Raw genomic sequence first — 27060 nt, forward strand, 5'->3', positions numbered from 1 at the left:
GGGACAATAACAAGTCTCTGTCAAGAGATGCAGTCTATTGCTTTGCCTGCAGACAAAAAAATAGTTTATTCACGTCAGACAGTGGGTTCAACGCACATGCCAAGCCAGATGCACGCGTGAATGCCATGACAGCTTGAAGTGAGCGCAAAATATGGCAAGGAAAGATGCATGTGTGCTAAGATTGATGGGAGATGTTAATAAAAACAAGTTATTTAAATCACACTAACAGTAAAACTCTGGCTGAAATTTTGCTTTTCACAGCAACTCAGAACATTTCTCAATGCGGCCACAATGAAACAGAACCCCCCCCCCCCCCCCCCCCCCCCCCCAAAAAAAAACAGGGAAATGTCCTCAAGACCTTAGATCTTATGAGCAAACATGATGCCTTAGTGAAAAGACGACTGTCACGAGGTCCCTCAAAATGAGATTCTGGGATGTTCAGCTGACAAAGAAAGAAAGTGAACATTTTTCTATTTGGCAGATGAGACAAAGGACATAAAAACTGTCTCTAGTTGTAAGATATTATTATGATGGTGTGGTTCAGGAGAGCTTCCTTGAACACCACGGAGCAGGACCCTTGGATGATGCCAGTTTAACAGAGAAGATCATTTCATGTCTGGACGGGCTGCAATGTAAAGACCATCACACAACCACCACTATGGTTGATTGGTGGTGTGACGTCCACAGAATATTTCTGCCAAAGTTTTGGTGATCTTTCTGGTCAGCAGTGGTTTTCTCCTTGGCGCTCTCCCATGGATGAATCATGAACTCTGACCTTAACTGACATAAGTAAGGCCTGCGGTTCTTTATATGTTGTTCTGGGTTCATCTGTGACCTCCTGGATGAGTTGAAGACACGTTCTTGGAGTAATTTTGGTTGGACGGACGCTCCTGGGAAGGTTTTGCGCTGTTCCAAGTGTAGTCCTGGCTATATAAATAGGTCATTATTTAAATAGTTCATTTATATTGATAGTTAAATGCAAATGTTCACTGTGTTCAATAATGTATACAAACGCCTGTAAGGTATGTGATGTGTGTCAGTTAAATGCACAACCTTTTTATTTGTATTTTGAGGTTTATGTCATTGTTTTTGATATGATATTGATATGTACTACAGCTCCAGTGAACCCTGAAGTAATCTTAGGTAGAGGGGGTGGGAGTGAGTGGGGAGCCGTGTGCACTCTGCAGGAGGCTATGTGTTCACGTGGAAGCACGTGGAGAGGACGACTGTGAGTGCTGCTACCACATTGTTTTAGGTCCCAACGCACCCGAGCCACGACTCAGGCCTGCAACGAGGGGTTGCTAGCAGAAAGACTGTAGTACTGGAGGTGTGTGTGTGTTGGTGAGAGTGCGTGTGGGCCCACAATATTATTTGAATATTTTGTTTCTGTTGAGGTAGATACCTTACCATTGTTTAACAAACTTTATTAATTGTACTTATTTTCTTTTGTGTTGTTAATTAATCATTCACTAAAGTGGCGTTAACTTTATAATTGACCTGCTTGTGTGTGGTTTATTTCCATATAATGTAGTTTTATTGCATATTTTATACCATAAGCATTAAAAGGGGAGTATCAGTAGGAAAGTAACAACAGGAACCCAGGGCCCCTCTCAATAGAACGTGGGACGGGTGTTACACAAATAATGGCTCTCACTGTAGTTCACTTGAGTCCAAAGCCTTAGAAATGGCTCTGTAACCCTTTGTAGGCTGATAGATGTCAGTGACTTTGAGTCTAATGACATGTTGCTTTTTGAGATCTTTAAGCCTGCTTTACTTTGTCAGACAGCTTCAATTTAAGTGATTTCTTTTATTCAGGAGCTCTGGCAGTAACCTGATGTGGGTGTTGCACTGAAACTATTAAATTAAACCATCATTTAAAAAACATGTTTTGTGTTTACTTGGTATGTTGCTTTGTCTAATATTAACCCTGGAGAACCAATGGGGTCGGAGCCGACCCCATTGGTTTTCTAGGGAACCCATGGGGTCAAATTTGACCCCATGGGTTCTCCAGGGTTAAAATTGGGTCATATGTCAGCAAAACTCTGGTTTTAAGGTGCAGTAGCTTCCTAATAAAATGTTCTCCTCTTCCTCCTCACCTGGAGCCTCATCCCCTGAACTGAAGGAGGTTAGACATGTGACACTCCCATCTCTGGGCAGCTGGCAATAGTGGCAAAACAACAACAACAGCTAACACTATTAGCTAACACTATACCAACTAATATTTGGCTCAAAAATCATACTTTCTCTCTGATAAACAGTTGCATTGCATTCTCACATCCAGCAATGCTAGAACCACTTCAAAGTTTCAGTTTCCCAACACTTGCTAACGGCGGCTAACAGAGGCTAACAGTGGCAAACAGCAGCGATACCATTAGAAAAATTCAGGATGTCCTGAATTAGGAGGAGAAGGAAAACAGAATTCAGTTGACTGTAATCTGCAGTCTACTGACATCTAACTTTAATAAACACTGGATTCAAATGTTTTATAGATTCTTCACTCAGCCGTGTGCAAAAAGTCAAATGTTAGATGTTAGGAAAATAAAACTGAAAAGAACACAAAAGGTAAAATAAACAAAAGTAGACGAACTATAGCTGTAGAAAATTAAGTCAGCAGCAATATAAAACAACAGAACCTGACATTTAAAGAAAAATCAGGGATAAAAGCAAAATAAGTCAAAAGTAGAAAAAAGTCAGCGCGCAGGCTGGTTTAAAGGCCACAGGATAAAAACAGGTTTAAAACATTGCTGGTCCTGATGCTAAGAGGCAGTTTGTTCCATAGTTTAGGAGCAGTTACTGCAAAGGCGCGATCTCCTCTATGTTTGTAATCCGAGCCATCTGCTCAACAGATGGAAGTTTGTTCAAAGATCACAGAAGTGCAGAAAATACTGTGGAAAGTATTGAAAATCGTCAAATCAATTCTTAAACCGAACGGCTCCCAGTGAACACTGAAAAAAGGGATTGGCCATCTCTTGGATTTATGTAAGCATCTTGTGTGCATTCAACACAAGTGCCTCATGCTTTAAAGTTAAGTGTAACTATATAGTGTAGAAACTACAGGATATGCAGAGAGGGTATGTTAAATTGTTAAATATTAAATACATCATGTTTGTGTAAAGTAAATCAGTAATGTTAAATCTCGCGACACCGCACAGCATTTCATGTCACGCACTTTGGATCGTGGTTTGAGGAAGGCATCCATCTCAGTCAAGCCGAGCAGCCGCCTTTACTTTTTTCAGCATACCGATAAAAGGAAATTGGATGGTTGTTACATTTACAAAAGTCTAACTTGTAATTTGAACAAAATGATTTCACGTTTCTAAGGTGAACTTAAATCAATCATGTAGGAGCTGTAGGAAATTCAACAACTTAATTTGTTCTTGTTGAGATGCCGTGATACAGGAGTGGTTAGCTGCTGGACTCATGAAATTCACAAGATCACATGAGATTTCAAACTGTAGGAAAATCACTGGAGTTATAAGAGGCAGACAACTACACACACACCACGTGTACGCTATCTCTATTTATTGTGGTTTAACCTGTCAAGGACAAAAACATACGGAACATTTTGCATCAAGCCTTGAAATCATAGCTTTCTTACCTTTGTTAAGCCTCTATTGATGGCGTAGTAGATAGTGCTGTTGCCTCACAGCAAGAAGGCGCTAGAGTTAGGTTAACTGGTGATTCCGACCTGCCCATGAAAATGAATGCAAACTGTGCTGGTGAGCTGTCCAGGGTGTGCCCTGTATCACTTCATGGTTATGCCCCAGCCCCCACCAGACACTAGACTTTGTTGAACATTATGTAATATGAAGAAAACATGTAGTATTTTAAGTGACCAGGTAGTACTGGGCTAAAGGTTATTGAATAGTGTTGGAATAAAATGACAACATTGTGAAGGATTGAAATATTCCAAGAGCTCAACTTACTTCATCTAAACATGTTTCAGTCATTTTTCATCAACACAAAATGCACAGGTTTATGAATATGAATAAGTTGTGTTCATTTAACTAAGTTGTTTAAGTTTCTGCCAAAGCAAAACAATCGTGTACAACCTATGTCCACTAATGAATTAAGTAAATCCAACATGCTCTTTTTTTCAGTGTAGGGAAGCCAGATTAAACACGAGTAACCATCTTAAGTATGATCATATTATTATAATAATAATTTTCGCTTATATGCTGCCAGTCTCAAAACGTATGCGCTCTTTTCCACACATGCATATCCAACACAAATTCTATTTAAAGTCTTGTAAACTTCCAATTTTCACAAAATAAATCTGTAACAGGACAAACGGCTTCATGAGCCAGAAAACTGTGATCCATGCTTTCTGTGCCAGTTCCCTGCACTAATTTTCTATTTCAGCTAAACTGGTACAACTTTGTCTCCTGGATGTAGTTCAGGTGTCTGGATTGTGTTACTGTGTTTTAAGTTTGTGTCCAGTATTTGTTGATGTTTCCGCCTGTCTCTGGGTTCCCCTCCATTCATGTTTCTGTGCCTCAGCTATGCTGTTATTCATTTCCTCTTTTATTTTAATAGGTATTTGTCTTATGCTTGCATTTAGTTTCACTTCCTCATCTGTCTCGTTTCCTGTTGTCATGACTGATGCAATTAATACAGCGGTCCTGAAGCAGGATCCAAACACAGCCTGCAGTTTAAAGGTTTATTTCTTTACATGCACTCAGGTTTATCTTGGTCCTCAGGTTTGATCACATCAGAGCAGACTTGTGTTTTTGTCTTGTTGGCAGTTAAATACTGAAGATTTTTATATAATAATTACTTCTGTCTTCTTACTTTTACTTTTTCCTGGGTGGACAGGCAGGTGAGATTCCCGATAAATAAAAACAATTCCTTTCTTTAACAGAAAGAGCACCAGACCTGCGAAGAGAGAAAAAAACATTAGCACAGGAAGTTCACTGAGGCTCTCGATATGTAGCAGCTGTCCGCTGAAGAACGGAATCTTCAGCTGGACTGATGAGGTACAGGTGTGTCAGCTGAGGAGCAGGAACAGTAGCTCAAGATAGGACTTACCCGAAAGGAGAAGGTGTGTGAGAGCGAACAGGGAGAAAAACCCTGTCCAGCCCTGGAACCTGATTCCTGTAACCAGCTGTTTGTGTCTCCCATGTGTTGTGCACTGTGTGCTTGTGCCTTTGTATGCTATTGCTGGGATTTGTGTTTACATCCAATTCTGGATTTTAGGCTCATGTTTGTCTTTGGCCTTTGCAATTTGGGTGTGGACCTCACATTGTGACAGCAGTGATACGTCTTTGTTCTGGATATCAGGGTTACCATCGAAATCCTGCAAGTCTTACTGTTCAAACCGACCAACTTCGACATGCTTCATGCGTAAAAAGCGGCAGTTCTTTGTATCAAAAAGAGTCATCCAGTGTCAAAGTCCTTTAACTCTGCAGCTGTTCATCAGCTACGTACTGGTAGAAAGAGCGGATTTGTGAGTTTCACCTGTTGGCCGGTGGATAGCATAACCACAGCAGTGGTTACAGACATGTCTGCAAATATGGGAGGAGTTTCACCGTCATATGGAAATACGCTGCCCGTCTTGAGGGGGAAACATTGACTTGTGAACATTCTAACTTATGTATGTAGAACTTTATATTCAATCATGTGTTTTAAAGGAGTTATGCTGCAGTAGGTGTAGGCTGCCGGGGGATTCCCATGATGCACTGGGTGTTTCTTCTTCACTCACTATGTGTTAATAGACCTCTCTGCATTTAATTATTAGTTATTATTCATCTCTGGATCTCTTCCACAGCATGTCTTTGTCCTGTCTTCCTCCCATCATCCTGAACCAGTCGCAGCAGATGGCCCCGCCCCTCCCTGAGCCTGGTTCTGCAGGAGGTTTCTTCCTGTTAAAAGGGAGTTTTTCCTTCCCACTGTCGCCAAAGTGTTTGCTCATAGAGTTTGTCTCATTGTTAGGAGTTTGATGTATTATTGTAGGGTGTTTACCTCACAGTATAAAGCGCCTCGAGGTGACTGCTCTTATGATTTGGTGCTATATAAATAAAACTTGGCCTTTTGAAATCAGATGGTTCTGTCACGGCTGCCGAGGCGAGCCGTGTGGTGTTGGAGGAAAGAGGACCCAAGATGCAAGCAGGAGATGAAATGCTAGTGAAGTTTTATTTACACAGAGGTGAGGTGGCAAAACAGGCAAGAGAGAAGACAAAACTAAAGACCTAAACTGGGAAAGCTAAATGACAAACCTGAGAACATACGAACGGGGTGAGAGGCAGAGAGACGCAGACGAGAAACAGGACACCGAGGAACACAGTAACGCAGACTGACACGGAGTAACACAGACGAACCGGCAACAGGCAGGAGAACACACAGGGCTTAAATACACACACCGGTAATCAGGGGATGAGAAACAGGAGGGCAACACAGCTGGGAGAACTCAGAGCAGACGGGACAGGGGAAACGTAAACTGAGCACACTCACATAAGACACCGACCTTCACAATAAAACAGGAAACTCAGACACGGGGAACCAGACAGGACGCTGAACTAAACAGATTCATAAACAGACGGGGTGACATCATATACAGGCAAAGACACAGACTAAAGCAGAATATATATAACACAGAACTCAAACAATGATAATCACCATCATCATCATCATCAGACAGCTAACGAAACAGAACGTAATTAATATCAAAACAGCATCCCCAGAGAAGAACTAATGCAAAACGAAACCAAAACATAAGAAACACAAAATGCTGGGTCGAACCGACCCAGGACCGTGACAGGACCCCCCCCTCAAGGGCTGGCTCCAGACAGCCCAACAGAAACACAAACCGCCCAAACCCCCCCCCAAAAAACCAAAGAACAGAAAACGACCCGACCAGGGCGGGCGGTGGGGGCCCAGGACGGAGGGACAGAGTCCAAAAAGGCCCAGACGGCCAAGTTCAGGGGGCCGACCCGGAGGCCGACAGCACCGGAGGCCAAAACAGTTCAGTTCCGGAGGCCGACCATGCGAAAAGCAGCGGTAGCGGGGCAGGTCCGAAGGCGAGCCACGCAGTAGGCAGTGGCGAGGAGACAGTTCAGGGGGCCGACCGTGCGGACGGCAACGGCGGCGGCGAGAAAGCAGTTCAGGAGGCCGACCGTGCGGACGGCAACGGCGGCGGCGAGAAAGCAGATCAGGGGGCCGACCGTGTGGGCGGCAACGGCGGCGGCGAGAAAGCAGTTCAGGGGGCCGACCGTGCGGATGGCAACGGCGGCGGCAATTCCAGTCCGGAGGCCGGCCACGCGGAAGGCAGTGGCGGCGTTTAGGAGGATGTCCCCAGCGGAGAAGAGGCCCAACAAGCGGCCTGACAGATGACCGACGATGTGGAGGCGGCCGTTGGGGATCTGACGAGGATGAGGCAGCTGATGCGGGAGCTGGACCAGGTGAAGCTGAGACGGAGGCTGGACCAGACGACGGCGTGGGTGAAGCTGAGACGGGGGCTTGGCCAGACGAGGGCGGAGATGAAGCTGGGCCAGACGAGGCCGATGAAGCAGAAGCAGAGGCTGCAGCCGTCGTGGACGAAGACTCGGAGGCTGCGGCTGGCGTGGATGATGAGGGGGCTGCTGCAGGCGTTGATGAAGACACAGAGGCGGAACCTGACGACAGCGGGGCTGTTGAAGGCGGTGATGTGGATGCTGCAGGCGGTGCTGAGGCGGAGGCTGGACCAGGCGAGGCAGCTGATGATGAAGCCGGAGCTGGACCAGCTGACGATGAAGCCGATGAGGAGGCTGGACCAGGCGGCGGCGTGGGTGAAGCTGAAGCTGGGCCAGATGACGCAGAGGCTGCTGCAGCCGGCGGAGCGGAAGCAGATGAGGAGGCTGCTGCAGCCGGCGGCGCGGAAGCAGATGAGGAGGCTGCTGCAGCCGGCGGCGCGGAAGCAGATGAGGAGGCTGCTGCAGCCGGCGGCGCGGAAGCAGATGAGGAGGCTGCTGCAGCCGGCGGCGAGGATGACGACCCTGAGGCTGCAGCCGGCGGCGAGGATGACGACCCTGAGGCTGCAGCCGGCGGCGAGGATGACGACCCTGAGGCTGCAGCCGGCGGCGAGGATGACGACCCTGAGGCTGCAGCCGGCGGCGAGGATGACGACCCTGAGGCTGCAGCCGGCGGCGAGGATGACGACCCTGAGGCTGCAGCCGGCGGCGAGGATGACGACCCTGAGGCTGCAGCCGGCGGCGAGGATGACGACCCTGAGGCTGCAGCTGGCGAGGATGACGACCCTGAGGCTGCAGCTGGCGAGGATGACGACCCTGAGGCTGCAGCTGGCGGCGGCGTGGAAGCAGGCGACAGAGGCGCTGCAGTAGGCGTGGATGAGGCTGCTGGTGGAGCAGCTAGTGGCTGGACGGGCCCCTCGGGTCCCCCAGCAGACGAGGCAGGTGGCTGGACGGGCTCCTCGGGCCCCCCAGCAGACGAGGCAGGTGGCTGGACGGGCTCCTCGGGCCCCCCAGCAGACGAGGCAGGTGGCTGGACGGGCTCCTCGGGCCCCCCAGCAGACGAGGCAGGTGGCTGGACGGGCTCCTCGGGCCCCCCAGCAAAAACAGTCCATAAACCAGTGGGCACAGGGGCCCCTAACACACGCAGGGCTGAACCAGCAGGCACGTGGGCCTCTGGATAACACAGAGCAGAACCAGCAGGCGCACGGGCCTCTGGCAGGGACAGGTCAGAACCAGCGGGCACACGGGCCCCTGGCAGGAACAGGTCAGAACCAGCAGGTGCGGGGACCTCTGGCAGGAACAGGTCAGAACCAGCAGGCGCGGGGACCTCTGGCAGGGACGGAACAGGACCAGCAGGCACACGGGCCTCTGGCAGGAACAGGTCAGAACCAGCAGGTGCGGGGACCTCTGGCAGGAACAGGTCAGAACCAGCAGGCACACGGGCCTCTGGCAGGGACGGAACAGGACCAGCAGGCACACGGGCCTCTGGCAGGGACGGAACAGAACCAGCAGGCACACGGGCCTCTGGCAGGAGCAGATCAGAACCAGCAGGCACACGGGCCTCTGGCAGGAACAGATCAGAACCAGCAGGCACACGGGCCTCTGGCAGGAACAGATCAGAACCAGCAGGCACACGGGCCTCTGGCAGTGACGCCGGTAACCGACACTGCGCAGGGCACTGGCTTTGCCCAGGCAGCGCTGGCACGGTGCAAGTCTTAGCTGGCGTCTTGGCCTTCAGGGGTCCAGAGTCGGCTGAGGGCAGAAACTCAGCCTCTGGGGAGGCCCTGGGGCGAGTAACAGTCTCTAAACAGGCCAGCTGTTGATGGATGATTCTGTTATTTATTTGTTTGTCTCTCTGCTTACAATGGACGGATGACAAAGGATTCCCTTCGGATAGAATGGATTTAGCTTGTTGTACTGGAGGAGCAGGTGACACAGGAAGCAGGGCTAGTGGCTGCTGAACAGGAGGCTGAACTGATGATTGGGCTAATGATTCTTCTGCCAACCGAGCTACAGACTGGGCTATGGCTTGTAACATGGTTTGTAATAAGTCCGGCTGTGGCTGTAATTGAGCTATGGATTGTGAGACTGAATGTGGTGGGGGGTGGCGACTGAGCCTCGGGCCGGGCGGCTAACTGAGCCTCGGGCCGGGCGGCTAACTGAGCCTCGGGCCGGGCGGCTAACTGAGCCTCGGGCCGGGCGGCTAACTGAGCCTCGGGCCGGGCGGCTAACTGAATAAACACAGCCCCAGAATTAACAGTCCCAAAGTCTGGTGAAACAGAAAGAGTGTCTTTTTCACTCACCACAGCCGGCAGTTCTGAAGTCCCACCATCCGGCTGTGGGGTGAGGCGCCTACGACGCGGACGTTGCTTCCTTCTCGGAGAACGCTCCAACGGGCCGGGTAACTCCGCATCCGGCAGTCCGGACTGCATATCCTCCGTTGGGCTGAGCAAACGAGCGGTAGGGGGGTGAAGGTGCAGCTCGTTCAGAAGGAAATTCTGAACAAGTGGGTGGAGTGAGCTGAACAGCCAGGGGAGACCGGAAACCAGTTGCTCCAATCTATTAGTTATGGCTTGGCGGAATCCCTTCTCCTCATGCCCCAGCCATAAATTAATTAAACGGTCCACAGAATAAATAATATCCTCCCGGAGCTCCTCGGGCGGGTTGAATGCTGCTGGGTCCATAGTGGCCGGTTCGTACTGTCACGGCTGCCGAGGCGAGCCGTGTGGTGTTGGAGGAAAGAGGACCCAAGATGCAAGCAGGAGATGAAATGCTAGTGAAGTTTTATTTACACAGAGGTGAGGTGGCAAAACAGGCAAGAGAGAAGACAAAACTAAAGACCTAAACTGGGAAAGCTAAATGACAAACCTGAGAACATACGAACGGGGTGAGAGGCAGAGAGACGCAGACGAGAAACAGGACACCGAGGAACACAGTAACGCAGACTGACACGGAGTAACACAGACGAACCGGCAACAGGCAGGAGAACACACAGGGCTTAAATACACACACCGGTAATCAGGGGATGAGAAACAGGAGGGCAACACAGCTGGGAGAACTCAGAGCAGACGGGACAGGGGAAACGTAAACTGAGCACACTCACATAAGACACCGACCTTCACAATAAAACAGGAAACTCAGACACGGGGAACCAGACAGGACGCTGAACTAAACAGATTCATAAACAGACGGGGTGACATCATATACAGGCAAAGACACAGACTAAAGCAGAATATATATAACACAGAACTCAAACAATGATAATCACCATCATCATCATCATCAGACAGCTAACGAAACAGAACGTAATTAATATCAAAACAGCATCCCCAGAGAAGAACTAATGCAAAACGAAACCAAAACATAAGAAACACAAAATGCTGGGTCGAACCGACCCAGGACCGTGACAGGTTCTTTTTGATACACCCTGTACTGTGTAGACAAATAGAAACATGACTATGGTTGGAAATTTTCTTTCTGTTAGATGAATATTACACTGAGCAAGTTAAACTAACTGTGGCAGCTGAAATGAGTGGTGTGTGTGTGTGTGTGTGTGGGGGGGGGGGGTGTGACTGGACATAAAATTACAGTTAAAACTTTATTTATGTAAATTACCTACCACATCTCTGATGCTTCCTCATTCACACATTTTTTCTAGAGAATACAACTGGCACACACAGCTTCTGCAGGGTCACAGGATTTTCTTCTGCATGAGCCGCACAAATATGTTTAAAAAAGTTTACAAAAAGAGTCGTTTCAGGGAAACGAGCAGCCTTGTTTTCTGCTTCCAGTGATGAAGCATCACAGCCAGTAACATGTCACGAATGCAGACAGGATTATCAGGGATCAGATACAGATTTCAGGATTAGAGCCACTTCAATGCAAGCTAGCCCACAAACACTCGACTGCTGATGTTACACCCACTAACAGATTACCCACAGCCAGTGAGTCAGCACCACCGTCATCTCCCAGCAAGCGTGCAGGCTCGTGTCAGGCAGCAACATCTCACAGCAGTTTGTGAAATGCTCTAATACCTCTGGATGTGATTTTTCATCTATGTATTGATTTGTGTTCATGTGTGTTACTATTTTTCCCTTTTAACAGCTAGAAAGTCCACACGTAGCTGCGGGAGGAGCACTGAAGTAGACTGAGAGATATATGGTATCTCTGTACTGTTAGAATAGTCATTTAATGAAAGTCAAAATGAAATAGACTAATAATTTTAGGTATTTGATTTTAATTTTCATCAATTATGAGCCATGATCATCAGGATTAAAATGCATGTAATGAATATAGAACATGTATTTTTATTTACTTTTCAAGATATTGCACCGAGTTTTCTACAGGATCCTCAGCAGTAACCTGCAGTGATGGTTTTCTGTGCAAGTCTTTCAGTCTCACATCACCGTGAAGCTATTTAGGTGCACAGGTTCCACCACAGCATCCCAGTCGGGCTGAGGTCTGGACTTTGGACCTTGGCAGCACTTTGATTCTTTTCTTTTTCTGTTGATGACCCAGTTGGGTCCGAGCTTTAGCTGTGGGCTAGACGGCCTCACGTCGACTCTAGAGTACTTTGGTATGCAGAGGATTTCATGCAATGTGCCCAAATCCCTCCACCACTGTGCTGACAGCTGCTGATATGCTGTGTATTATGGACAAACATCTGCATTTTGGTCTTGTGTGTCTTCTTTCCCCTCGGTGAGCGTCATGAATCAAACCCTCAAACTTTGCATGGGCAGTGCCTTCATTAGCCATTCTCAGACGTCCGATCGAGGAGGTCTCACTGCTCGCTGCTGTTTGGAAACTGGTTCTCATGTCGTTTAGCGATTGTCAGACATATTTCGTAGTTTAATCTGCAGTTGATCAAAGTCAGCAATAAGGATCCCCTTTACTGTGCTCTGGTGTATCGTCTAAATAGTTTGTTTTTAAAGGAGCTCTGTGGGCTTTTATCCTCCACCATGAAGCTCTCCAGGTCACATATAGGTAGCAGACACATCGATGATGACTCTGACCTCTTTGCCAGGAGTTTTATCAGCATCGTAGTCTTTCTGTGTCACCCCGCACGTGTCAGTGATAATCTTCATCTTCGCTGTCTGTTCCTGCTCGGCTCGTTATGTTACTTTTGTTTGCCACCTGTTTCTTCCTCCTCCTGCTTTCTCCATCTCTGTTTGAATCAGTCCCTGTGCTCTCTACAGTAAACAACACACTGGTGTCTTTGTTTATTTTCAGAATGCTGCTGTCGACCCAAAGGGCCAAGCTTCACCCTTCACTTCTTAGCAGCTACAGACCTTAAAATTCTCATTTATTACTAAGATTTTCTGGATAAATTTACAGAGCTCGTTCTCCTGAAACAGGCCTTCGTAGGGTCTGCTCTGGAGTGGTCTTCCTCGTCTTTCTGTTATATCTGCCCCCGCTTCAGCACATTTTGAACACTTTCACAACATTTCTTATCGCAGCGATGCAGATGACCTTCACTTGTATGTGTCTTTTAAGTCCTAAGCTACAGATCCTGTATACGTGCTGAGACACAAAGTTTGATAGTGGACAATGTTCCCCAACTTCATGAAGAATAAACAGAAGTCCTCAACAGATTTGTGCCTAAGCTGATGCTGAATCTTGCCACATTTGCAAACTCTTCTGTCAGGTGTCTTGCTGTGACACTTGACTTTGGATGTTCCCAAGAAATCTTTACTTAGCTCTTGCGTTTATCTCTTAAGAAATGTTTTTTCCCTCAAGTTCCAGGTCGGTTTCCTCTGAACTGGAGGTTGTCACTCTAACGTTAAATTTGTCCCGTCTGGATTAGTGCAATTCATTGTTTACTTGGTTGTTCGGCACGTCACAGCGAGGCTTCCACGCCCTCACATGTCACAGCATTTCTGATTTAGTTGCACTTCAGGATCCTGGCTTTGACTGTTGGAGCTCTGCATGGGCAAGCAGCAGCGTACACGGGTAAACTTCCACATCCGTACATCCCCTGAGGCCGGCACTTTTATGTAACTGTGTTGTTTATTTGTTGTGTATTGTAGACTGTACTATTTTAACTCCTTATCATGCTGCTGTAACACAAACATTTCCCTTGTGGGATCAATAAAGCACCTATCTTTTTATCTATGTTATCAGGGCTGCTGGCTGCGCATCATTCAAGGTTAAGAACTGAAGGTGACCGCTCTCATTTTGCAGAATATGCTAAACTCCTCGGTGACTGGAGGAAAACTAGCCTCTGGTGACATAATGCACACATTAATTGGAAATACATTTAAATAAAATAATAATCTAGAAAAATTTGGTTTAATTTTCAGTGCAGTTTGATTATTTCTCCATTGTTATGCTGACAGACGGACACATGGTCCTGTCAAAGTGCAAAATGAAGAGAAACCGTGCTGTTCACTGTTTATGGAACACTTTTATTAGTGTAATAAATTTAGCCTTGAGTCTTTGGTGAGTTTTGATGATCATGAATCAAGCACAGCTGCATGTCACAAACTAAACATGAAATCACATCCAGCACTGCTGGAAGGAGACGAAATCTATTCCTTGGTATTATTTATGAAACTATTATGTCACAGATTATCGTCCTAAAAAACAGCTGCAGTTCTGTTTGAACCTGTTCTGCTGGGATGAAGACATTTCTCTGAGGCAGCTCTGGATAGGCACAGTTTAGTCTGAGAATTACTGACATGGAAAAGACCTGCAGAATTCCCATCCAACAGCTGTTTACCCATGAATTTCTTTTATCCGTCGCTGTTCTGAACCTGGCACTTTCGTTCTGAGGACTCAGTAGTTCCAGCGAATGATGCATCACAGCAGGCTGTGCAGGCGTTCAAAGAAATGGTCTTTTTGTTTTTCCCAGGATTTTTGAACAAGCTGGTTCACCTGTGAAGAGATGCACAAACTCTGTTGGTGGTCCAAGCACATCCTGACTGGACGACACCGCCGCAGTGCTATATCTCTTGGGTTTTTGGACACAGGTGATCCTTCAGTTCTTTATTAGAAAGTTCATGGCAGCACGTCTTCAAGAGTATTGTTTTTTTAAACCCATCCAAGTGCTCAGAGTGACCCAAGCACTGAAAAATGTTTGGTTACGGTTTCAGTTACACAGGCCTGGTCGACAGCCCTCCTGTTCTATTGTGTACAGCTGTGTACTGCATCTTATTCTTATTTATATCCTATTCCAGTGTTTTTCTCATTTTTGCTCTGTAACTTTGTAATGTCCACTTTCTGGTGTAACAAAACAAATTTTCTACGTGTGCGACTAATAAAGGTTATCTTATCTACAACCAGTGTTGGGGTCATTACTCAAAAAAAGTAATCTATTACACATTACTTGTTGCTTTTCTTTAAAATATTCCAGTTCATCACTTAATTACTCATCAGAGGAAGTAATTAGTTATTCTACTTGTAACATTTCTGAAACACATTGTCACATAATTGCCATTTAACAATATAAATCTGAGGCTAGCATCCTGCACACCAACACCAATCCATATTCTAATGAGGACAAACATATATGTGTTTACATATGAACACAAAGCAAATATGAAAAGCAGCCCAAAGACAGTTTAAAGTGGTCGTCACAGTGATTCTCCTGTAGAAAAAAGCAGAAATGGAGGCTACAGTGCTGCAAGCCTGATTGCAAAGAACTAAACTAACAACTTAAACTAGATGTGGAAAAAAAATTGTTAACATAATAATAACGTATACTTTGTTGATCCCCTTGGGGAAATTTATCTCTGCATGTAACCCATTCACTCAGTGAAGCAGTGGGCAGCCATTGGGCGCCCGGGGAGCAGTGTGTAGGGACGGTACCTCAGGGTAGCCGTTCAGCATATTCGAACTCTCAACCTTGTGGTCATGGGGCCACCATGACCATAAGCCTCGTAAACCAACCATAAGTTATAATAACTCATTTATTGAGATCTTGGACGTCTACGAGACTGTGAGTCAACTGCACGTTCAGTACCTGCACTGATTTTCCTAAATCTTGCTTCTGACATATCCTTTCCATACAATAATAATTAATAAAGGCTAAAAAAAATAGAAACCAAACATTTTTCAACAGTGGTCCTTCATGTTCACAGTAATGTAGACACGAGCACACTGGATCACAGCCCCAGTGCGTTCCTTATGTTGTGTCCAGCCCATCTGAAATGTCTGCGCTAACTTTTGTAACCTGTGAATTAATCCACATGTGGTGATCTGATTGTTGCAGCCGGATGGTGTGTGTGGATCTGTGTCAGATGCACAGTGTGTGTGTGGGTTATAATGGAACATGTCCCACAGATGAGTTTGTGATGGTTTTTGGACAGCAGTGGAGCTCTAAGGCTCACGGGAATCGAGTATATCAGGCTCTGAGATTCACACAGTACATTGTTTCTCCACATACTGAGATTTCATTGCAAGGAAATCAAACTTGATTATGGCCAGACTTTTATTTATAGGCACCACATTGTTCTCTGAACTCCTTCATGATCTGTGTCTACATGCCTTACAGAAATTCCCCAAATATGGAAACCTTTTCCTTCAGTGTTTCTCTTGATCATTAGCAAGAACATCTTCCAGAGAAACAAACCTGTTTATAATTTTCTCAGAATAAAATCTGATCTGTTTGTGCATCAGCGGAAAGATTGTGGCGATTGTTGATGTTTTTTTTTTTCCTCTGTAAGCTGTTTTCTGAGTTTTGGCTGGGCTGTAAATATGCAGCTCTTTGTATGAAAGGTCATTTTCACTCTAATGTGGCTGCTGGGCTGAATCGTTCCAGATTCAGACCGCCTGTCTCAAACCGGGAACTGCTGCTGTGTGGCTTTCATGAGAAATGACTTTGCAGTCATGAACCTGAAAAACGTTCCTTACCTCTGTGTAAACTTTTTGTTTTTGTCTAAATTAGACGCCTCACTGTTCCTGCCTTTGTTCTGCTTTCAGCTCCGCGGGTGTTAATTTCTTTGGTGCTGGATTGTCTTTCTGATGCAACCACAAAGGGATCTGTGTCTCCAGATGGAAGCAAACAGCAACCTTTTGTTTATTCTTTTGTAGTAAAAAGAATCACATTTTAGATTTTTATTGATACATTGTTGCTTAAATTCATTTTACGCTGCTTGATTTTGATGCTCGAGTTAAAACTCTGTAAATTCATCACACTGGAAACTGGTGGAGGTGCTTCTCACATGTGAATAACATTTGAAGTGTCTGGTATTAAATAATGCTATATTTTAATAACCAAACAAGACAGTTGCCTAAACCTCATCAGATAGCTTTAAATACACACGAGATAGCTTGGCCAAGGTAAAGCAGGGCAGGAGACGATGCTGTCCAGTGTAGCAGGTGATTTATTTACAATCACTGTGACCAAAAATATTTACAAAAATTTAAAAAAACCTCAATAACTCCAAAGTTAACTTGGCACAAATAAATATAACTGAGCAAAAGTTAATGTTCAGCTACACTGACCTGGTCCTCTACGCACACACGTACACGGGTATTTTTATATCAACTGAGATTTACCGTTTTCGTTTAAAAAAAAAAAAAAATCTGCCCACGTGTAAACGCAAGAAAGTCAAACTCAGTAAATGTGTGTACATGTAAGTGTGTTAAAACTGCAGATAGTCAGATTAACAGCAACAGTATTTTGTTTGTATCATTGTAGAAATTCATCTCATGTAAACAATAACGTGGTGCATGGCCTGACGCCAAAAAACAGCTCAGCGCAGCTATAGGGCATATATGGTATCACTCTTGGATGGAAGCAGTGCTTAATCAATGGAAAAAACACAAACTTTGTCCAAAAACCTCTCATGTTTAGCTGGTTTTTGTAAAAAAGATAACAATGTAAGCCTTTTCTTCAGCTATAGGGCATATATGGTATCACTCTTGGCTGGAAGCAGTGCTTAATCAATGGAAAAAACACAAACTTTGTCCAAAAACCTCTCATGTTTAACTGTTTTCCACTTTTTCTTTGGTCATTTTAGCCTTTTTGGCCAGGGTGAAGGGAGTATCTGCCATCAAACAAGAAGACAGCCGCATGTAACTACGACGGTGTTTGCTAGTTACATGCATTAATGTAATAACGTGGTTAGCCTACTCAACGTAAATTACACACGAACAACATTAAGCTACTCACGCAGAGAAGAACGGCTGCTGCTGCTGCTCATCATCCGTCATCATTTCTGCTACACTGGCAGGGCTAGGGGCCAGGACTCTCCTCTTCGGGTTTTTGGGGGATGTTGCTAACTCCGGGTCCGATAACAGGCACCACACCCGCAGTAGATGTGCACGGTGTGAGGTCTCGCAGCAAGCTATCAAACACGGCGCATTTCTCGGCTTTAAAAAAAAGCGTCGCCAGGCGTTTCATCAGATTCGAGGTGTTACCTCCTTTGCACAGTATCACCTTAAAGCACTTGTTGCAGGCTGCTGAGTTTGCATATTTTGCTGTGAAGTACAGCCAGACTTTGACCGCTTCATCTTGGGCATTTTTAATCTGTAGCTCTGCTCTAAAAGAACGTACGTACCTGGCCCCGCCTACTATCCTCGGAAACGTAAAATGATTGGCTAGAATTGGCTCAGGAAAAAAAAAAAGCACCGAAATAAAGCACCGAAATGTGCGCTGCTTTTCGGTCTGGTTACTACCGTTTATGTCAGAACCGGTGCCATCATGGCACCGGACACCGGTACCCATCCCTAGTTTTCAGTGATTCAAAACTCAGTTTACGTGTGGACAAAGACCCAAAATCTGCCTGTTCAAAGATGCTTCTTTTTACCAGCAACAAAACGTCCACCTCTAAAGTGTAGCCATTACATTTTACAATAATACATATAACACTAAAACAAACAAACCCTAAATTACAACAATTTTCTTCCCCCGCTTCACCTGCTCCCTTCCTGTGACATCAGCACTAAACAGGAAGCTACAAATACAGGAAGTGAGGCGGAACCTCCTTCTTTTGCTCCTGGAACACAGGAAAGTAAGGTGAGTTCTCAAACAGCAAACTGGAAAAACTAACAGTTTAAACGATAAATAAAATGTTAACAAAACCAAGATGTTATATTAAGGCAGTGGTTCCCAAACTCTTTTTGTTAGGCCCCCCTTTGTTTTACAAGAAAAATCTTCGTGCCCCCCCCCCCACCTAAACACACACGCCCATATTTTGTTTTCAAACTCCATTGTGGTTTATTTCACACCTCAAACATTTAGTAAACAATTAAGCAAATACAAGTAAAGTGCAATAAATTACAGGTAGTAATAAAATACACTGCTAACTCTTTTACGCTGCGTCCGCACCTACACGGGTATTTTTGAAAACGCAGCTGTTTCGTCCACACGGTGTTTTGAATCACCGAGAACTGAGATTTTTTAAAACTTCTTTTTTGCGTTTACGTGTGGACGAGGAATACAGAGTTCGTCACACAACGTCAAAGGTATGTGCCTTTTTTCACGTCACGCTGTGCGCCACGTTATTGTTTACATGAGATGAATTGCAGAATGGCAGATAGAGACAAAATACTGTTAATCTGACTATCTGCAGGTTTTACACGCTTACATACACACGCAGTTACTGTCCCTCCATTTAGAAAGGCAGAGGCGTCACGGTGTGATTATTTTACCGTAGTTGTTTTTTCCTGTGTAATAATATTCAACATTGCTATCAATACATTTAAAAAAAATGTCTCTCTGTGCAAAATGGGTTCAAAAACATAAACAGCTGTGGGATACTGTTTGTCTGTGATTTGAACTGGGGGAACAAATCGTGGCAGGATCAGCCTGATGTTATTTGTATCCCGCTGTAACTTTACTGTATAAAGAAGTAACATCTTAGTTCACAAGAAGTGTTTGTGAACTAAAAATCAAGAATGTGGGATACTGTTGTCTGTGATTTGGAGAGCCCGGCGCTGCTCCCGACACAGGGAAAACAATTCTGCAGGGAGACCTACCTTGGCACTTGTGCAGGTGAAGCCAAAGGGAAGATATGCTTCACCATATTTTCTAGTCTTTGGCTTAGAATGAAGTTGGTTTGGAAACATATTCAGCGATGCTTCATCTCCTGCTTTGCTGTTTGTGTGGGAGCCCCGTCAACAACCTGTCCATAATGCTAGCAGTGTCCAAGCGTTCTTTATTGTTTGTTTCTTTTCATCCCCCCCCCCCCCCCCCCCCCCCGCAATGGCTCTGCGCCCCCCCTAGGGGGCTGGCCCCACACTTTGGGAACCTCTGTATTAAGGAATCTGTAAAACTGCAAAACATAAACAAACTCCAGATAGTAAATGTTTGCAAACTACAGAATAAAGATGAGCTATGGTTAAATCAAAACAAGAATGTTAACTAACAATAACAAGAATAAACTCTGGGTCAATCTCACCCACTGTGTCACAAAACAAGAACAGAATCCAAATTCATGTGAAAAAAAGAAAAAATGCAAACCATCGTCTCCAACAGCCGACACACCTGCAACCTGAACCCGGTTCAAACTTAAATTCACTGTGAAGTGGAACCTAACTGAAGTTTATTTTTCTGTGCAGTAATAATTAAGTGTTGAACAATTAAATGTATTTAACATGGAGCCAGCCACGGAGGGGCACGCCCCAGTGTACTCCATGTTGGTCCTCAAGCCCAATAAATGGGGAGGACTGAGACAGGGAGGGCATCTGGAGTAAAAGCTGTGAGGCTCCTGAATGGGAGGAGCTAAAAGATTTAAGGTGGAGAACATGCAGCATCTTCAGAGCCGTGGGACACTGTCGGCGATGTGGACTGGAATAAAACTGGAATAAATCCACAGCCTGACCTCGCTCCTCAACAACAAAAGCAAAGGTGCTCAGCTAAAGCACTAACAGCCTGTTTTACCACCACTGGTGACTGAAAACTGAGCTTTTAAAAGAAAACGTCTTCCAGGTTTTTAAGTTTGTGTTGACAGAAAAAAAAGAAACATCTAAGGCACAGGTGTCGAACTCCAGGCCTCGAAGGCCGGTGTCCCTCGAGGCCTGGAGTTAGATGTGTCCTTGAGCCAACACAGCTGATTTAAATGGCTAAATGACCTCAACATGTCTTGAAGTTCTCCAGAGGCCTGGTAATGAACTAATCATGTGATTCAGGTGTGCTGACCCAGGGTGAGATCTAAAACCTGCAGGACACCGGGCCCTCGAGGCCTGGAGTTCGACACCCCTGAGTAAGGTGTGCATCTTTAATCTGACTAATACCTCTATTTATTTTTTAAAAGTGAATTATCTACAGATACAGAAATAATATTAATAAGGTTAATGGTTGTGATAATTGTGCAGACAAAATCTGGCATTGAAATGATCTGTGCAGGAGTCTGCATGAACACACAGCCTGGGACAGACTCAGCTCGCTGGCCTGCTCTGTCGCTCGGTGTGAAGAGTTACTTGGTTCGTTGGTTAAGTTGAACCACTGTTGAACTGATTGTTTGAATATGGATACACAGTTTTTCTTAACAACTAAAAAATGATCTGTCAGATGAACAAAGGGAGATGGAAGAGCCCCACTTCATTTGTCTCTTTTATACTCGTCTTTTAATGACGGGGGATTTAAATGTCCCAGTTTATTGTTGCTGGGCTGCACAGCTGAGGTCCATTATATTTTATTTTTCAGAAGATAGTATTTCTCTTTGCACACACATGAAATCTCTGTACAACAAAAAAAACCTCACAAAACAGGCTAATCTCACGGCCAGGCATATGATTAAAATTTGGCAAAATGTGAGAAAATGCATAAAAGAAACAAACAATTTGTTACGAGGACTGGAGAATATATGATGCATTAAAACTGGGTTTGAAAACAAGTCAAGATCTTTATCTTCGAAGCTCTGAATTTATCGTGGCCCTTGAAGAACTGAGGCATAAATTCAAACAATATTTGCAGCTGAGAGGTTTTGCATAAACTCGTTTCATCTAAACACAGAAACTGTGCAAAATTTCAGGTCTCTGCTGTTCACAGAGATAGAAGTAGGCGTGTCGTTTAGTGACGTGCGATACCATGGATTTCCTTTCCGATCTGATCAATCCGATCTATCAACGAAGCTGATCCAATACTTTAGAATAGAATAGAAGAATAGAATAATCCTTTAATTGTCCCACAAGGGGAAATTTGGTTGTATCAGCAGCAAAAACACACATATACAAACAGAGCAGGACACAGAACAGAAGCACAATTTTTACATATTTACATCATGGACAATAGTTACCAGAGCAGAGTACTGTACAGTTGCTTAAATTAGCGTACACATAGTGTGCAAACGGAGCAGGATACTGAAAGATGTTTAAATAGTTAAGAATATTTAGAATAATTAGAAAAGTGCAGATTGTTTATTGTACCTGTGCATTAAAAAGTAGACATGTAACTTCCAATAAGTTAGTGTATATATAAGCTGAGAAAAGTAATGTGCAAGTTATAACAGTAGAAGTTGTTACAGCGCAGATGTAAACATTATGTTTGTTGGGAGCAGTTCTGATTGTACAGTCTGACAGCTGCAGGGAGGAAGGACCTGCGGAAACGCTCCTTCATGCATCTAGGATGCAGCAGTCTGTCACTGAAGGAGCTCTGCAGCAACATTTACATGCATGGGGTGGGAGACTCTGTCCATCAGAGATGTTATTTTGGCCAGAGTCCTTCTGTCTCCCACCACCTGCACTGGGTCCAGGGTGCATCCCAGAACAGAGCTGGCCTTCCTGATGAGTTTATCCAACCTCTTCCTCTCAGCTGCCGATAAACCGCTGCTCCAACATACCACACTGTAAAAAATGACAGATGCCACCACAGAGTCATAGAAGGTCTTTAAAAGCGCTCCCTGTACTCCAAATGACCTCAGCCGCCTCAGCAGGTAGAGTCTGCTCTGACCCTTCCTGTAAAGAGCATCAGTGTTGTGGCTCCAGTCCAGTTTATTATTCAGGTGAACACCCAGGTACCTATAAGAGTCCACTATCTCAAATCGGAAGATCGGAAAATCGGAGGTATTTCAAATGATATCTTCATAATGAATACAAGGCATCAAACTATTTGTTCATATTGTTTAACTATGAAGAAAATCATACAAGAAATAAAAAACCTGAAAAGTCAGCAGCTCCATATTTTCTCCATCTGTACCTGGATAGTACCTGCCTGCAGCAAAGCAGCACCTGTCCCTCTCACCTCATCATGAAGTCATCATCATGGTTGTGTTCGACAAAGTTTGTCACAAACCACATCTTAGCTGTTTGTGAAGCTGAAATAGCTCCACAAACAGCCGTGACAGGTGGAAGAAGTAATACCTGCAGATCCTGTAGACAGTCCCAATTATTACTTAGTTACTTTCCACTGTATTCCTGTAAATTATGGAAACCTGTTTCCCCCAAACTGCTAAAATATCAATATTTTAATGAGAATCTGTTCTGGAACATAGACATCTGGTGTTGGAGGAATCGATATTTCAGTGTCGACCCCCACACCACAACCTTCAGTATCTGGTGCTGTGCCTCTGTGAATATGAACTCTCAGGATTGGAGCTCAGGTTAACAAAGAATAATGGAAAATGTTTGGGTGTCCGATCTCTGACAGCAGATTTGGAGTCCTGCAGAAACCAAAGTTGGCAGGTATCATGACCATGAAAGGTGTTGTCAGAGAACAGACTCTGGACCTGGGATACAATAGCGCACTGTTTTTCACAGAGTTTATTTTTGCACAGGGAGTTTTTACTTAGCTGGGCACTGGGAAGAGTGTGGTGTCTCTGGGAACAACAGGAGATGGGTGCTGTGCCCAGTCCACAGTATCAGTGAGAGTAAATATACTCAGTCGCTTACTGTTGAGTAGTTGGACCTGAGGGAGAACAAACTGCAGGTGAAAGGCGCTGTTCAGGTCTTGGGCATGAATCCACTCCGCTGGAAAAGGAGCAGGCAGGTGGATCTGGACAGAGTATTTAGATGGGTTTCTTTGGGGAAAGTAGAGCAGTTCAAGTGAATCTGGGTTTATTTCAGGAAGGAGAAATAACACAAGGAAGTCATATTAGGGACCACACAAAGAAATAAGACTGTCATTGAGGAGCCAGATTACAGATTACTGGGTTCGATGACAATCTGGTGAAGACTGAACGTGGAGCCAGTTGATAAAATGAGAAGTGATGAGGTGATCGTGAGCAGGTGTACATGCTGCAGAGTGGGAGGCTAAGAGGGCTAAAGTCAACCTCCTTGGAACAGAGGATTAGGATCCTCTGTATTTTATTTGTAGCTCCTCATACACATAATACTGGCACATAGTGTTCTCACATGTGCATATAAATATACTCAGGCCGGGCCAAAGGAATGCTGCTTTGCTGTGTTTGACAGAAGGATTCAGATATTCTGGAAACCTCCGAGAGCGATTTGAGAAAACTGTGTCAAAAGTAGTTCCACTCAACCAAAGCTGTTTCTCCTCGGTTTCTATCCAGAAGGACAAAAACAATTAACGAGCTTCACTCACCAGTATCATTTAGTCTAAAACCATCTGTTAGACTTGACAAAGTGATGTCAAACTTTGCATAGTAGGAATATATTTGTGTAAACTGAAGGTTTGTGGACCCTTTTTGAGTTTTACTGGGATGTGTAAAACACGAAGGCTTTTTAATGGTTTACTGTTGGACCTTTTGTTTTTTGTTCCACTGGTTTTCTTCTTGGTTGGTTTCATTTGCTCTCTCATTATTTTTTAAAAGGAATAAATATATACACAGTGTTTAAAAATATAAAGGAACACTTTGGAAACACATCAAATCTCAATGGGAAAAAGAATCCTGCAGGATATCTATACTGATATGGGCTGGTCATGTGTTAGAATGAAAGGATGACACGTCATTTGATGGAAATGCAAATCATTAATCACCCAAAAACCAAAGTGAAAAAATGCTGTTGGTGAGTCTGTTTTGCTGTAATTTGAATTGCAAATTCAAAGTGGTACTCTGTAGTTTGATGAGGAGGGGACCCATTCCTATTTTTGGAGTTGCCCCATTGTTGCCCCTATAGTGCACCTGTTGTTAATTTCATGAACACCAAAGCAGCTGAGCCTGATTACCAGCCCCTCTGCTACTCCACGGACCTGATCAGTATCCCAGAAGTTTAGTTTACTTGATGCTGTACTCACCGCTGTTCTGTTAACTTTTGAGAAGTTGATATGTTTTTAATAACGGGGCATTTATTGAAATATCTGAGTTGGCTTTTTAATTGGATTAAATTGTTGCTACAAGGTTAAAAGCTGGTGTAGTGTTTACCAGTCTGTCCGCTGCTCCTAAAAAAATGAAATTTTTTTAAAAACTCTGGGAAAATGCTTGAGGCTGATGGAAGAAACGCTTATCTACAAAACCACTACATGTCCTGATCGTTTTAGGATGTCTGCACTTTCCTCTCCATGGTGTTGTCTCCACTGTTTATCTCTTCAAGGTCTCTCACTTTGACTGTGAGTGTTACTGAAAAGAATTATTACATATCCTCACCCCCTCTTTAATTCAGCGACCGCCGACCCTTACATCCTGTTTGTGTGTCCATTTATTTTGAAACAGCAGCAGAACATCTGACAGGAGGAATGAAAGGAAGGCAGAGGCGATTTTACAGAGTTGAAGACCTTTCAGTTTGAGAGCCAAACACAGATGCACTGTAAAAACGAAGGCGTCAGTTTAAAAAGGCAAAAAAATCCAGCGATCGTCTGGATAACATACGTGCGACTCACCGTCTCGACAAAACTGACACTTTGTGAACACAACAAACTTTCTCGTCGCTGTTTTTTGCTAAACAGACTTCATTGAATTCGTCTCTGCTTTCTCTGTGATGGGGGGCTGTTGTTTATGGGGCAGGATGCCTGAGGCTGGCGTCATTTGGGGCGAGCAGCACACCTGTCGTGTGTTTGCACAGTTTTAGGAGCCGTGAGGCATTTTCCTCCATGTGTGAACAATAATCGTTCGCTCTCTGTGGCTACTGAGGAGACCCTGATACGCTCTTATTCTTATTCGCTCCCTGCTGCGCATTAAAAAGGAGTCCAGGCTGCACAGCTTCATTTTTCAGACGCTGAGCTTGAGAGCAACCAGCTGCAGAAAGTGCATGAAGGATTGAATGATCAGTATCACCAGGTGTCTGTAAAGTTCACACGTTTAGCTGCTCAAAGGCGTAACCATTTTTTAACTGCCCAGAAAGTTGTGATTTTTATAGTGCGCTCCCCTCCTCCGCTTACTGTAACACTCTTCAAACAATCTAAATCTGTTTCTTTGGCAAGACTGTGAAGAGTATATCAGCTAACATCTGCTCTGGGGGTGTGAGTAATTGAGAACACGCTAATTGTGGTTAACCAATGCAGAGATGGAAATGTGGTGCAACTAGATTATTACCTAAGTATTGATGTAGTAATCTACACATCACCATGGAAACCTTTAAGGACCACCTCTGATTTTCAGTTCGAGTTTACGGCACATTAATGTTTGCAATCAGTTGCTTTGCTGCTGGTTAGAGAGCGAGGAGAAAGCTGAAACACAGCTGTGGAAAATCAGAAAAATCCTGGACAAAATTAGCCCGACAGCAAGTTTATGACAAAGATACAGGAGAGAGAAGTGCACAAGGAAAATCTCTTTGCTTTCAGTCAGTTATTTCATCTCTCACATACCTTAGTTTTACTCGGATGTGACCTAAAACCATGTCCTGTAAATGGGGGGTTTATGGAATCCTGGTTTTCCCCTGTGCGAGAAGGTTTGTGATTCACAAAAGGCTGAAGGCATGGAACATTTGTGTTCACTTTGGATGTTTGTCCCAAATTCATCCGATGGGAGCATAACAAAGACAGTCACCCAGCCAGACTCATAAAGAACAGAATGAGAGGCCTAAACCCACAGAAATCTTCAATGTGCTCCAAAACTAATTTCAAAAAGGAGCTGAGCCACGTCCAGAAACATGCAGTGCCCCAATGTGACGTGATGTCACAGAGTCTGGGATTACATAAGAAGCAGGAAACAGTGGGACATAACTAGAACCATAATCTCACTATCGTGGAGTCAGTCTAACAGTGGGCGACCAAACAGCGCACAGATGAACCCAGGTCAGTTCGCAAATGTAAAATACAGAAAATGGGCCGATCTGAAACGTCAAAGCAGCTCAGATCGAGGAGAGGCAGCCGATAGAAGAGCAGAGCCCTCCAACAGATGCTGCTGGGGACTGTTCGGGATCTTTGAGGTTAGGGCTGAACAGATCTGACAGCTCAGAGCACAAAATTCATCCAGAGAAGTGCCGTTTTATTAAAAACAAGACCTAACAGATCTCCGAGCTCACTTCCATGTCACGAAACAGCTGTTTCACTTCAGAATGAACCACTGAATCGCTTTCAGTGAATCCAGTGTTGATTTATTACTGTGCAGTTTAATGAAATCATGTATTTGATGCACAAGGACTCCTTTATCCATGGCTCTCTCATGCTGTGGCACCCTATCATCAATGTGTGTGCTCCTTATTTTAACAGGCTAACAGAGAGAGCTGCTGCAAAGCTTCTGACCAAGTCCTCCAAGTGCTGATTCAGCTGCACTGGCTCCCTATTAAATTCAGAATCCACTTTAAGGTTTTGATTTTGACATTCAGGGCTCTGCATGGAAAAGCACCAACATATGTGAACTTTTACATCCATACATTCCCAGCAGGTCCC

General features: G+C 44.6%; 1 protein-coding gene across 1 annotated transcript in view; it reads left to right on the plus strand.

Annotated features, from left to right (window-relative positions):
- Window positions 1–27060, plus strand: part of LOC135933759 (PE-PGRS family protein PE_PGRS16-like) — a 42930-nt gene that overhangs the window by 11107 nt on the left and 4763 nt on the right. Inside the window, exons 2-4 of the mRNA XM_065471917.1 lie at window positions 6836–7263; window positions 7326–8429; window positions 8593–8748. Coding sequence (XP_065327989.1) covers window positions 6836–7263; window positions 7326–8429; window positions 8593–8748 — 1688 coding nt within the window. The remainder of the gene's footprint in view (window positions 1–6835; window positions 7264–7325; window positions 8430–8592; window positions 8749–27060) is intronic.

This window comes from Pelmatolapia mariae, linkage group LG14 (genome assembly GCF_036321145.2).
Source record: "Pelmatolapia mariae isolate MD_Pm_ZW linkage group LG14, Pm_UMD_F_2, whole genome shotgun sequence".
Lineage (NCBI taxonomy): Eukaryota > Metazoa > Chordata > Actinopteri > Cichliformes > Cichlidae > Pelmatolapia > Pelmatolapia mariae.